At 49.3% G+C, this 14,186-nt stretch overlaps 1 protein-coding gene across 1 annotated transcript in view; it reads right to left on the minus strand.

The window, feature by feature from the left end:
* Positions 1-14,186, minus strand: part of HDAC3 (histone deacetylase 3) — a 93,085-nt gene that overhangs the window by 49,552 nt on the left and 29,347 nt on the right. Inside the window, 2 exon segments of the mRNA XM_030212811.1 lie at positions 8,868-8,982; positions 8,985-9,009. Coding sequence (XP_030068671.1) covers positions 8,868-8,982; positions 8,985-9,009 — 140 coding nt within the window.

The raw sequence follows: 14,186 nt of genomic DNA on the forward strand, positions 1-14,186 counted from the left end.
TAAAAGTAGTCAACAGAAATAGAATAAAACAAAATATAGAAAAGAAAATAAGATAATACCTTTTTTATTGGACTAAATACATTTCATGATTAGCTTTCGAAGGTAGCCCTTCTTCGTCAGATCAGAAATTTCTGATCTGACGAAGGGCTACCTTCGAAAGCTAATCAAAAAATGTATTAAGTTAGTCCAATAAAAAAGGTATGGTAAAATTATGTATCATACCTGATAATTTTCTTTCCATTAATCATAGCAGATCAATCCATAGACTGGTAGGTTGTGTCCATCTACCAGCAGGTGGAGATAGAGAGCAATCTTTTGCCTCTCTATATGTGGTCATGTGCTACCAGGAAATCCTCAGTATAGTTGATATCAAAGCTCCTACGGGGGCCCGCGAACAGCACGAACAGGCGATCCGACTTCCGGAAATCGTTGGTCACTTCCAAGTATCTGATGATAACTCGTCTAACATCCAGGCATCTAAGAGCACGATACTCCTTTGGATAATCCTCCCTATGGAAGAAGGGTAGACAAAGCTGCTGATTCACATGGAAGCGAGAAACAATCTTGGGCAGGAAGGAAGGCACTGGGCGAATAGACACTCCTGCCTCCGTGAACCGCAGGAACGGCTCTCTACACGAGAGCGCCTGGAGCTCGGAAACCCTCCTGGCTGAAGCGATTGCCACCAAAAAGACCGCTTTCAACGTCAGGTCCTTCAGAGACAGCCGCGATAATGGCTCAAAGGGCGGCTTCTGCAAGGCTCGAAGCACCAGACTGAGATTCCACGTAGGCACTATCGAGTGCAGAGGAGGGTGTAGGTGATTAACCCCTTTGAGAAAACGCACCACATCTGGCTGAGAAGCCAGGGAAGCACCCTTCAGGTGACTCCTGAAGAAAGCTAGAGCCGCTACCTGGACCTTAAGAGAGCTGAGCGACAGGCCTTTCTCCAGACCTTATTGCAGGAATGCCAACTCTGAAGCAATTGGCGCCGTGAAGGGCGTCAGGGATCCTGCCTCGCACCATGATACAAAGGTACGTAGTAGAAGTAGAGCACTTCCGTGCTCTCAGCATAGTGGCGATGACCTTGTCCGAGAAGCCCTTCTTCTTCAGCCGCTTCCACTCAAGAGCCAGGCTGTAAGACCAAAGGGGGAGGGATCCTCCATCACCACGGGACCCTGATGTAAGAGGCCCCGCTCCGTTGGGAGCCGCAAAGGACTGTCTACAGAAAGCCAGATCAGGTCCGCATACCAAGGGCGTCTGGGCCTGTCTGGACCCACCAGGACCACCCGGCCTGGGTGTTTTGCCACCCGGCCGAGAATTCTGCCCAGCACAGGCCAAGGCGGGAACACGTAGAGAAGATCCTGTACCGGCCACTGCTAGAGAAGAGCATCGACCCCCAGAGATCGAGGGTCCCGTCCTCTGCTGAAGAACCGCGGCACTTGGCAATTGGCCGAGGTCGCCATCAGATCCAAGGTCGGCATGCCCCAGCGCTTCGTGATCTCCAAAAACACCCGAGCAGACAGTTGCCACTCTCCGGGATCCAAGGTATGGGGATTGAGAAAGTCCGCCTCGATATTCAGGACTCCCGCAATGTGAGCCGCCGACACCTGGTCCAGATTCGCCTCTGCCCACTGGCATAACTTCATGGCCTCCCTGGCTAGGGGGGCGCTCCTGGTACCTCCCTGGCAATTGACATAGGCCACGGCCGTGGCACTGTCTGACAGGATTCGAACTGGCCTCAGTATCAGTACCTGAAGAAACGCTTGAAGCGCCAACAGAATAGCCTGAAGTTCCAAGAGGTTGATGGACCACTTCGCCTCCGCCGGCAACCATATCCCCTGCGCTGTCCTTCCCAGGCAGTGGGCTCCCCAGCCCGTCAAGCAGGCGTCCGTCGTAACGACAATCCACTCCAGGGACGTGAGAGGTATACCGGCTGATAACTTGTCTTACATCAGCCACCAACTTAGCGCCCTTCTCACCGCCAGGTCCAAGGGAAGGCGAACTGCGTAATCCTCCGAAACCGGAGACCAGCGCTGCAGAAGAGAGTGCTGTAGTGGCCTCATATGGGCCCTGGCCCAGGGCACTACCTCCATCGTGGCTGTCATGGAGCCCAACAGTTGCACAAAATCCCAAGCCCGAGGAGCTGAGGAGGCTAGGAACTGGCCCACCTGGGCCTGAAGCTTGAGGCTCCAGTTGTCCGGCAGGAACGCTCTGCCCACTTGGGTGTCGAACTGAACACCCAGATACTCCAGGGACTGAGTCGGGCGCAGCTGACCTTTCTCCTGGTTGATGATCCATCCCAGGGAGCTCAGAAGAGCAATGACCCTGTCCGTCGCTCTCCTACACTCCGCAAAGGAGGGAGCTCGAATCAGCCAGTCGTCCAAGTAGGGATGGACTTGCACTCCTTCCTTGCGGAGATAAGCCACAATGACCACCATCACTTCGGAGAAGGTCCACGGAGCCGTAGCCAACCCGAACGGGAGGGCTCTGAACTGGAAGTGCCGGCCCAGCACTGCAAAGCACAGGAAGCGCTGATGAGGCGGCCAGATGGGAATGTGCAGATAAGCTTCCTTGATGTCCAAGGATGCCAGGAATTCTCCTTCTTGTACCGCAGCAATCACGGAGTGGAGAGTCTCCATGCGGAAATGCCGTATTCGCAAGGCCCGATTGACTCTCTTGAGGTCGAGAATAGGCCGAGAAGAGCCTCCTTTCTTTGGCACCACAAAGTAAATGGAGTAACGTCCTGTGCCACGCTGCTCTACGGGCACTGGGACCACTGCCCCAATGCGGAGCAAGTTGTCCAGAGTCTGCTGAACTGCTGCCACTTTGAGGGGGGACTTGCAGGGAGAGTTCATGAACCCGTCTTTCAGGGCCGGCAGAACTTCAAATTGTAGCCGTCTCTGATGACTTCTAGAACCCAAGCGTCTGAAGTTACCCTGGTCCACTCACCCAGAAAAGAGGACAGCCTTCCTCCTATCTGCTCTGGGCCATGGACCAGGGCCCCGTCATTGGGTACGAGACCCTGCGGGAGGACCGGAGGAAGAACCTATGGATTGATCTGCTTGATGATATGGAACATCTTATTTTCTTTTCTATGTTTTATTTTATTCTGTTTCTATTGACTGCAATAATCTTGAGATTGCTGAACAGTAAACATTCTTCCCAGTCTCAATCACAGCTCTTTGATCTTCCTTAGCAGTTTCTGTAACAAACAGCTACTGGACTTTGGCAAGACAGCTCGATCCAGGAGTATCTGGGTGGCGCCAACCATTTCCACTTTACAGTGATGGACATGACAGTGCCCCAAGGGTTATTCAAACATAAGTTTTTTTAAGCCTTCCCTAGTCTATACTTTTAAATAACTTTACTCTGGAGTTCTTTTGGTAGCTTTGTGTTAAGCGCGTTTAGACCTCTGCTTCAAACTTATTTCATACAACAGAAACAACTTGATTCTTCCTCCAGGAGTATTTAAATCAGCTCAACCACTGTGAGTGGACAGAGATGGACTCTATCCCATTTATTATGGCCCTTGTTAAGGGATGTTTGAAATCGGAGCTAATTTAGGTCAGCTATAACAAAGGGTATGAAGACCTAGACAATCATTCCTTTTGGCTCCTTACTCTTACTTATGTTAAGTATTTCTGTAATTGTTCTTTTACACTAAAAGTAAGCATATGTTGTGCAGATCTGAAAAATTCCCATTGTTTTGCATTTGAATTGTATTTTTTAGACAGCAAAATGTGTAAAAAAATGTATAAGGGTGCGGAGACTTGCATAAGACACTGTAGCTATCTTAGTCAATATTTTTCATAGCCCTGCTCATAACATGTTCATGTTTTTCTAATTGTTATATAAGCCACATTGAACCTGAGTTCTACTTGGGCTAATGCGGGATATAAATGTCATAAATAAATAAATAAATAAATAAAATATATACATTGAGCAATATAATACATAGGACATGTGAATCCAAAAACAAGAAGGGAATAAAAATCCCTGCAGAACATTGCTAAACTAAGGGTCTAAAATGCAGAAGACTCAGAGGATAAGGATTTTGGATTTAATCCAGACATACATTGACTCCCAGTAGATTCTAGGGATTAATTTAATAACTTTACCTTGGATTTTAAGATTATGCTTTCAAAAGGCCCACAGTATGTCAGTGATTATTTTCAAGTATACACACTGAATTCTCCCAGGAGGCCTATCTTGGCATTTCACCATTAAAGAATGTTAAGTTAGTGATGACTAGAAAGGTGGCATTCTCCTGTATTGATTCAGCATTATGGAATAAAATTCCTAAGGAGAAAACATTAATTGGGGGGGGGGGGGGGGAATTACCTCACCTTTTCTGAACAGTTTCACGTGTGATTTTTTTTTTTTTTTTACTTAGTTTAGCTTTCTTGCTTGAAATACTGCTTTTCTAATCAGAATAAAGCAAAAAGGTTTAGGTGTGAGAAGAACTACAAATGCTTTTTGCAACTTATTAGAAGTGATAGCTCTATAAAGGAAGGGGAGATGGAAAGGAGTTGTAGCACTTTAAGAATGTTCCAATAGAGGGGCAAGAGTCTCCTATATGTCTAAAGGGTCAAGTTTTTCTGTATGTAAGTCTTTAAGAGAGTCTTGAATCTAGCACAGTTTGAATCTTTTCTTAGCTCTATGGGAAGAGTGCTCCAAGACTTTGGTCCAAAGTAAGAAGCATGTCTTCCTTGTCCATTCTAAAAAATGGGAGGATGCCGAGGGAAGGCAAAGCAGTTCTCATATTGGGAGCGTGAAGTATGGAATGGTTTATGAAGTATGATAAAGTAAGATAATTAAGATAGAGATATAGTGTGGGATGTCTGTGTGTATAAATTTGTGAATTAGGAGAAGGATTTTGGTAACCAGTGCAGCTTTTAAAGTTATCTCTGCTAAGATTTCTTCTGATATTCAGTTTTTAAATTGTGGAGTCCCACAGGGCTCCATTCTCTCCCCTCTTTTAAATTTATTCCTGAGCCCTTTAGCTGTTCTTATCCAATCACATGGTGTATCTGCATATTTTCATGTGGTTGACATCCTGTTAGTGTATCCAACAAATATTCTCTCACCGTTGTTAGGATAGCTTCAGGAGTGTCTTGACAATGTGGAAGGGTAGTTGTTTTACCACAGATTACAGGGCAAAAACAGTTGCATGTTGGATAACAGGTCATCTCCCACAACCATCCTGTACAATTTCCTTGATGGGAACCAATATTATGCCTCTCTCTCTCCTCTGCAACTGTCCCTGACACCTTCAAGCACGCCGAAGTCACACCTCTCCTCAAAAAACCATCACTTGACCCTACCCTCCAACTACCGCCCCATCTCCCTCCTACCCTTCCCCTCCAAAATACTTGAGTGTGCTGTTCACAGCCGCTGCCTTGATTTTCTCTCCTCTCATGCCATCCTCGATCCGGTTTTCACCCTCTACACTCGACAGAAACAGCACTTTCTGAAGTCTGTAATGACCTGTTCCTTGCCAAATCAAGAGGCCACTACTTCATCCTCATCCTCCTTGATCTATCCGCCGCTTTTGACACTGTAAATCATGATTTACTTCTTGCCACACTGTCCTCATTTGGGTTCCAGGGTTCTGTCCTCTCCTGGTTCTCCTCCTATCTCTCCCACCGCACCTTCAGAGTACACTCTCATGGATATTCCTCCACCTCCATCCCGCTCTCTGTTGGAGTTCCCCAGGGATCTGCCCTTGGACCCTTTCTTTTTTCAATCTACACCTCTTCCCTGGGCTCACTGATCTCATCTCATGGTTTCCAGTATCATCTTTATGCTGACGACACCCAGCTCTATCTCTCCACACCAGACATCACCACGGAGACCCAGGCCAAGGTATCGGCCTGCTTATCCGACATTACTGCATGGATGTCCAACCGCCACCTGAAACTGAACATGTCCAAGACCGAGCTTATCGTCTTTCCACCAAAACCCACTTCTCCTCTTCCTCCACTCTCTATTTCAGTTGATGGCACCCTCATCCTCCCCGTCTCATCTGCCCGCAACCTTGGAGTCATCTTCGACTCCTCCCTCTCCTTTTCTGCGCATATCCAGCAGATAGCCAAGACCTGTCGCTTCTTTCTCTTTAACATCAGCAAAATTCGCCCTTTCCTGTCTGAGCACACCACCCGTACTCTCGTCCATGCTCTCATTACCTCTCGCCTTGACTACTGCAACCTACTCCTCACTGGCCTCCCACTTAGCCATCTATCCCCCCTTCAATCCGTTCAGAACTCTGCTTCACGTCTTATATTCCGCCTGAACCGATATGCTCATATCACCCCTCTCCTCAGGTCACTTCACTGGCTTCCAATCAGATACAGCATACAGTTCAAGCTTCTCCTTCTTACCTACAAATGCACTCAGTCTGCAGCCCCTCATTACCTCTCTACCCTCATTTCCCCTTACGTTCCCGCCAGTAACCTCTGTTCACAGGACAAATCCCTCCTCTCAGTACCCTTTCTCCACCACCGCCAACTCCAGGCTCCGCTCATTCTGCCTCGCCTCACCCTATGCTTGGAATAAACTTCCTGAGCCCTTACGCCAAGCCCCCTCCCTACCCATCTTCAAATCTTTGCTCAAAGCCCACCTCTTCAATGTTGCTTTCGGCACCTAACCTTTATACCTTTCAGGAAATCTAGACTGCCCCAATTTGACTGCCCCTATTTGACTGACTGTACATTTGTTCTTTAGATTGTAAGCTCCTTGAGCAGGGACTGTCCTTCTATGTTAAATTGTACAGTGCTGCGTAACCCTAGTAGCGCTTTAGAAACGTCAAGTAGTAGTAGTAGTAGCAGTTGACTCCTTTAAACACCTAGGCGTTTTCCTTGCCTCAAAATGCTCATTTATAGATAGATTTCATATCTATATAAGGTTGGTTTCTGTGTTCTTCAAAACTTACATGCAGCTACATACTTCTTTGACCCTGGGATTTTTCATTATCTTATTCTTTCCTTTCTTATCACCAAATTGGATTACTGTAATATAATTTACTCTGGTCTTCCACATTCCATATTAAAAAACTTCAATCAATTCAAAATATAGCAATTCAACTATCATGCAAAGAGGTTTGATCATGCTACTCCTTTGCTAAAGGGCAGGCACTGGCTTCCTACTGAGCAAAGTATCTACTATAATAAAGAACCCTCAACGTTCTGAGGACACTGACGTCACTGCAGGCACTCACACACCGGTTCGTAACTTCATGGTGGTGAAGCCACAACACTCACATGTCTGCATGCCCCGCCCTTGCGTCACACGTGATGACGTCAAGGGCGGAACACGAAAACAAGGCAAATCAACACACGGGGAGCAGTAGGGAAACACGCGCAGCGTGTTTCCCTACTCCTCCCCTTCCAACAAATCCCAGCCGCAAACGACGACGTGCCCATCACCCCGGCTTCTTTCAAGGTACCGGCCCGCCCCCGGTACCACACTCTTCCCCTCATCACCTTCCCTCCCCCCTGTCACCTCTCATCCCCTTACGCCACTATCCCTGGTGGTCTAGCAGTACCTGTTTGCTCGGGCAGGAACGAAGGAACCCCCGCTTTCCTGCCCGGAGCGCTGCTGCTAGCTGCCCGGCTGCATCGTGTCTGAGTCCGGCTCTCGGCGAATCAAAATGGCCGCCTAGAGCTGAAGCTGCCTCGCGAGACTTCAACTCTCGGTGGCCATTTTGAAACCCCGAGAGCCGGACTCCCACATGATGCAGCAAGGAATCTAGCAGCACCGCTACGGGCAGGAAAGAGGGGGCTCTTTCTTTCCTGCCCCGACCGAACAGGTACCTCTAGACCACCAGGGAGACAAGCGTAAGGGGAGGGGAAGGGAGTCCGGTGCCGGCTAGGGCCCGTTTCATCAGCGGCAGAAATGGGCCTTTTTTACTAGTTATTTATAAGGTCCTTGTTACCAATTTCAAGGCTTTTAAAATGGGTGTCCCAGATTATTTGGTTGCCTCCATGATTCCACAAACACCACTTGTATGCTGCAGTCTATAAACAATTTTCGTCTGCTACTCCCAGGGCCCCACACAAGTGTGGCTAAAGTCCACAAGACATAGCACTTTTTACTTTTTGGCTCCTGTAACCTGGAATAATTTACTATTTATATTCATAGCATTTCTACATTTAAAGAGTTTAAAATAGCCACAAAAACCTGGCTTCTTTTGCCAAGTGTTTGTAATTGAATGATTGCTTCTCTCTCAGGAGTATTGTCTTTGGGGAATTCATTTTATCTTTTTATATAGATATATTTCTGTCCTTTTTAATTATTTGGCATTCTTTTCTATTATCTATTATGTTAGAATTGTGCACCGCTCAGTTCTGCTAGTCAGAAAGTGTTAAATAAACTATAAACTTCTGGAGGAAAGATTTAATATGGTCATCTGTAAATATACAATTTACATGATGGTGACGGGACCCTTAATATAATGAAAGCCCTAATTGTTACAATCATGATCTAAAGAGCTGCTGAATGAAATGTGATTTACACTTGTTCTATGTCTATTTTATATGTACTATATTTATTATTTTTCTCACTGTATGTTTTGTATTTCACCCCAAGCTGTAACGAATCTGTGGATTAAAAATTTAAGTAATAATTTATATACAAGAAATAGTTGCTTCTGACTAAACAGTATTAAACAGTTCTTAATGCAATCAGAAGGATGCTTCAAGTATTCACATCAACCCAAATGAAACAAATAAAATTCTCAGCACACTAAGAGGCTGATAATCTGAAGCTACAGAGAAGTAGCCTGCTATGTGGTTTGTTTCAAGAGTTACAATTTAAACCGCCCAAGTTCTAAAGTACAGACAGTTCTCTCTGCTCCTAAAGCTCATGCTCACCAGTCATCCCCCACATTAAAGGCATTCAAGCTCTTAGTGAATCCTTGCATATTGTTCGGACTCACTCTCTGGAGAAAGTCAATGTAGTCTTCTGAGTGGAAGCGACACATGTCGTGCTGGAAGCCTGGTAGGGTTTAAAAACCTTCACAGGAAAAGAAAGACCAGGAGAATTATTGCTCATTTTTAACTGCCAAGGAATATCTTAAACAGGACTTCTCAGTCAGACATATTGAGTTAACTGAAGCACATGCACATTAATTCAGTTCAGATGAGCCGAATTTTCACTTCTCAGATACGTGTCTTGCACATCATGAAAACTTTTTCTCTGATTTGGATTTAGTTCATGTCTTTTCATTGATAGCTGAAGGAGAGTTACATCATAGGGCCGAGGACTTACAATCTAAGGGTGGGGGTGGGGGAATTATCAAAGCTGGCTACCATTAAGACAGGTTATTTTACCAGAAATCGTGATATTTTACCACAGGGTCCCATTTTATAAGAGATCCTACAGTAGCTGATGTTGATAACTTCCACCCCCCCCCCCCCCCCCCCCCCCCCCGGTACTTGACTTGCTCAAGTTCATTAAGAGCATCAGTTGATTTGGCCAGTTTGAATCATTCAAGTAGAAGTTACCTACCCTTGTCTAAGAACTTATAGGAAAGATTAAAAAAACAGGTCTTTCTTTGCTTAAAAAGGTAAAATTATGTATCATACCTGATAATTTTCTTTCCATTAATCATAGCTGATCAATCCATAGACTGGTGGGTTGTGTCCATCTACCAGCAGGTGGAGATAGAGAGCAATCCTTTTGCCTCCCTATATGTGGTCATGTGCTGCCGGAAACTCCTCAGTATGTCGATATCCAAGCTCCATCCGCCAGGACTCAGCACTTAGAGAATTACACCCACAAAGGGACACTCTGCCCAGCTCACCACCGCCGAAACGGGGGAGGGGAATTAACCCAGCTCATCCCCACACAAGTGGGGGAGGGGAATCCGTCCAGCTCATCCCCGCGGAGCGGGGGAGGGACACCACACCCGCCGATGCGGGGGGATCTGGCTTATCCTGCAACCGCGGGAGGAGCTGACTGACCCTAACACCACCGAAGCGGGAGGGGTACAAAGCTGCCCTACTGAAGCACGAAGCGGGAGGGAGCGCCGGCAGAATTTAAGTCTCAATCCAGCCCCGTAAAACGGAGGGGAGAGGAATGCAGCAGCTCACTGTAACACAAATTCGTCTCAACTCTTGAAGAATCCATTGAAAAACTTGAACACGAAGTCCTCCTGAACAGGAACTGAAGACTAAACTTGAACCTGAAATGCAACCAGAATATAAACAATACAGATATCTGGGAGGGGCTATGGATTGATCAGCTATGATTAATGGAAAGAAAATTATCAGGTATGATACATAATTTTACCTTCCATATCATCATGCTGATCAATCCATAGACTGGTGGGTGTACCGAAGCAGTACTCACCCAGGGCGGGACATAGAAATCCCTGACCGCAACACTGAAGCTCCAAACCGGGCCTCCGCCCGAGCAGCCACAGTCAAGCGGTAATGCCTGGAGAAGGTATGGGCCGATGCCCAAGTTGCCGCCTTGCAAATCTCTTCCAAGGAGACGGACCCGGCCTCTGCCATCGAGGCCGCCTGAGCTCTAGTGGAGTGAGCCTTCAGCTGGATAGGCGGCACCTTCCCCGCGGCCACATAAGCCGCTGCAATGGCTTCCTTGACCCATCTTGCCACTGTAGGCTTAGCAGCCTGCAGACCCTTACGAGGACCTGCAAACAGGACAAACAGATGATCCGACTTCCGGAAATCATTGGTCACTTCCAAGTATCTGATGATGACTCGTCTCACATCCAGATATTTGAGAGCAGAGTATTCCTCTGGGCAGTCCTCCCTACGAAAGGAAAGGAGACAGAGCTGCTGATTCACATGGAAGCGAGAAACAATCTTGGGCAGGAAGGAAGGCACTGTGCGAATAGAAACTCCTGCCTCCGTGAACTGCAGAAAGGGCTCTCGACATGAGAGTGCCTGGAGCTCGGAAACTCTTCTGGCTGAAGTGATAGCCACCAAAAAGACTGCTTTCAACGTCAGGTCTTTCAGAGATGCCCTTGACAAGGGTTCAAAAGGCGGCTTCTGCAAGGCTCTTAGCACCTGGTTGAGATTCCACGCAGGCACCACTGAGCGCAGAGGAGGGCGCAGGTAATTAACTCCCTTGAGAAAGCGCACCACATCTGGCTGCGAAGCCAGGGAAGCAAGCCAGAGCCGCTACCTGGACTTTAAGGGAACTGAGCGACAGGCCTTTCTCCAGACCTTCTTGCAGGAAAACCAACACTGAAGAAATTGGAGCAGTGAAGGGAGAAAGTGAGCCTGCTTCACACCACGCTGCAAAGGTACGCCAAACCCTGGCGTAAGCAGTAGAAGTAGAGCGCTTCCTCGCTCTCAGCATAGTGGCGATGATCTTGTCTGAGAAGCCCTTCTTTCTCAGACGCTGCCGCTCAATAGCCAGGCCGTAAGACCAAAGGGGGAGGTATCCTCCATCACCACGGGACCCTGATGCAATAGCCCTGCTCCACTGGCAGCCGCAGAGGATCGTCCACTGAGAACCTGATCAAGTCCGCATACCAGGGACGTCTGGGCCAGTCCGGACCCACCAGGATTATCCGGCCCAGATGCTTTGCCACCTGGTCTAGCACCCTGCCCAACATGGGCCAGGGCGGGAACACATAGAGAAGCTCCTGTGTCGGCCACTGTTGGAGAAGAGCATCTACTCCCAGGGATCGAGGGTCCCGTCCTCTGCTGAAAAAGCGCGGCACTTGGCAATTGGCCGATGACGCCATCAGATCTAGGCTCGGCTGGCCCCAGCGCTTCGTGATGTCCAAGAACGCCTGAGCAGATAGCTGCCACTCTCCGGGATCCAAGGTATGGCGACTGAGAAAGTCCGCCTTGACATTCATGACTCGGCAATGTGGGCCGCTGACAGCTGTTCCAGGTTCGCTTCCGCCCACTAGCATAGATTCATGGCCTCCTTGGCTAGAGGGGCGCTCTTGGTACCTCCCTGGCGGTTGACATAGGCCACAGCCGTGGCATTGTCCGACAGGACCCGTACTGGCTTCAACGCCAGTACCGGGATGAACTCCAACAGCGCCAACCGAATGGCTCTGAGTTCCAGGAGGTTGATAGACCACTTTGCCTCTGCAGGAGACCAGAGCCCCTGCGCTGTCCTTCCCAAGCAGTGGGCTCCCCAGCCCGACAAAGAGGCGTCCGTCGTGACGACAATCCACTCCGGGGTCACCAGAGGCATTCCTGCAGACAACTTATCTGTCTGCAGCCACCAGCTCAGCGCCTTGCGCACTGCTGGGTCCAAGGGAAGGCGCACAGCATAATCCTCTGACATCGGAGTCCAGCGCTGCAGCAGAGAGTGTTGTAGTGGTCTCATATGAGCCCTGGCCCAGGGCACTACTTCCATCGTGGCCGTCATAGAGCCCAACAGCTGCACATAGTCCCAAGCCCAAGGGGAGAGGCTACTAGGAATTGGTCCACCTGAGCCTGAAGTTGACAATCCGATTGTCTGGCAGGAACACTCTGCCCACTTGGGTGTCGAATCGAACTCCCAGATACTCCAGGGACTGAGTCGGGCGCAGCTGGCTCTTCTCCCAGTTGATGATCCACCCCAGGGAGCTCAAAAGAGCAACCACCGGTTCACAGCTTTGCCGCACTCTGCATAAGAGGGGGCTCGGATCAACCAGTCGTCCAGATAAGGATGGACTTGTACTCCTTCCTTCGCAGGAAGGCCGCGATGACCACCATTACTTTGGAGAAGGTCCGCGGAGCAGTAGCCAACCCGAAAGGGAGGGCTCTGAACTGGAAGTGTCGGCCCAGGACTGTAAAACGCAGAAAGCGTTGATGAGGAGGCCAGATGGGAATATGCAAGTACGCTTCCTTGATGTCCAAGGAAGCCAAGAACTCTCCTACCTTCACTGCCGCTATAACAGAGCGGAGAGTCTCCATGCGAAAGTGCCGAACTTTCAAGGCCCGATTGACCCCTTTGAGGTCGAGGATAGGCCGGACAGAACCTCCTTTCTTTGGTACAACAAAGTAAATGGAGTAACGTCCCTTGCCAAGCTGATTTTCTGGCACCGGAACGACCGCACCCAGGCGTATCAGGTTGTCCAAGGTCTGCTGCACTGCCACAGCTTTGACCGGAGACTTGCAGGGAGAGAGTACAAACCCGTCTCTTAAGGGTCGGCAGAACTCTAACTTGTAGCCGTCTCTGATGACTTCCAGCACCCAAGCGTTCTGAAGTTACTCTGGTCCACTCGCCCCAGAAACGAGGACAGGCGTCCTCCAATCCGCACTGGGCCATGGACCAGGACCCCGTCATTGGGTATGAGGACCACTGGGGGAGGACCGGCGGGCGTACTCCGGGACGGCCGGGGTCTCGGCGAAAGGAATGCTGCTGGGGGGAGAAGTTCCTTTGAAGGAAGAGGGGGCAGAGGAGCCCGACTGCCCGGGCGGCGGTTACCGACGGGCTTCCTGAAAACCGTCCTCTGGAGATACCGGGGCGAGCACTGGCCCTCAAGGAAGGATCCGAGGGGGAAGCCGCTGGCACCGTCGGCAGGCACGCCCCTGGCCACATAGGAGCCGCAAACTGAGGCCTGCAAACTTAAGGCAGGCCGCTCGAAGGACAACCTTAAAGCCGCTTCCAATCTTCTGTCTTGGGCGTCCTTTAGTGCGTGCCACATTCCACGGCAACGCCGTTTTTCTAGTCACCGCAGTGATTAAAGAATCCACGGTAGGCCAAATATAAGGCCTCACGCTCACTTTCAGGCAAAGGATAGCGGCGGGACATAGCCCTAGCCACTTTGAGGCTCGCTTCGGGACATCCCATTGAGCGAAATTAAGGTGTGCATGGCATCATGCACGTGGAAGGGTCTAGGCAGGCGCTTCGTCCCCAGCATAATGGCAGAGCCAACAGGGGCTGAGGGAGAGACGTCCTCTGGAGAGGACATCTTCAAAATGCTCATGGCCTGCACTAACAGGTTGGGCAAATCCTCTGAGCGAAAGATCCGCGCTGCACAGGGGTCATCCACTCCATCCGAGCGGGAATCCGTCTCCTCCAAGGAATCCCCAAAGGACCGTTGGGAGAACTCAGATACGCTGCCCTCATCTACATCAGAGGAAACAGCGTCCTCTAAGGCCTGGGATCCACCGAGGGCGTTTACTTCCGGGGGCCTCAACCCCGTTATCGGACAAGGGAGAAGGGGCAGCATTTTGAAATAAGGAAAGGCCTGATGCAGCAGCAAAATA

Source organism: Microcaecilia unicolor, chromosome 8, assembly GCF_901765095.1.
Source record: "Microcaecilia unicolor chromosome 8, aMicUni1.1, whole genome shotgun sequence".
Lineage (NCBI taxonomy): Eukaryota > Metazoa > Chordata > Amphibia > Gymnophiona > Siphonopidae > Microcaecilia > Microcaecilia unicolor.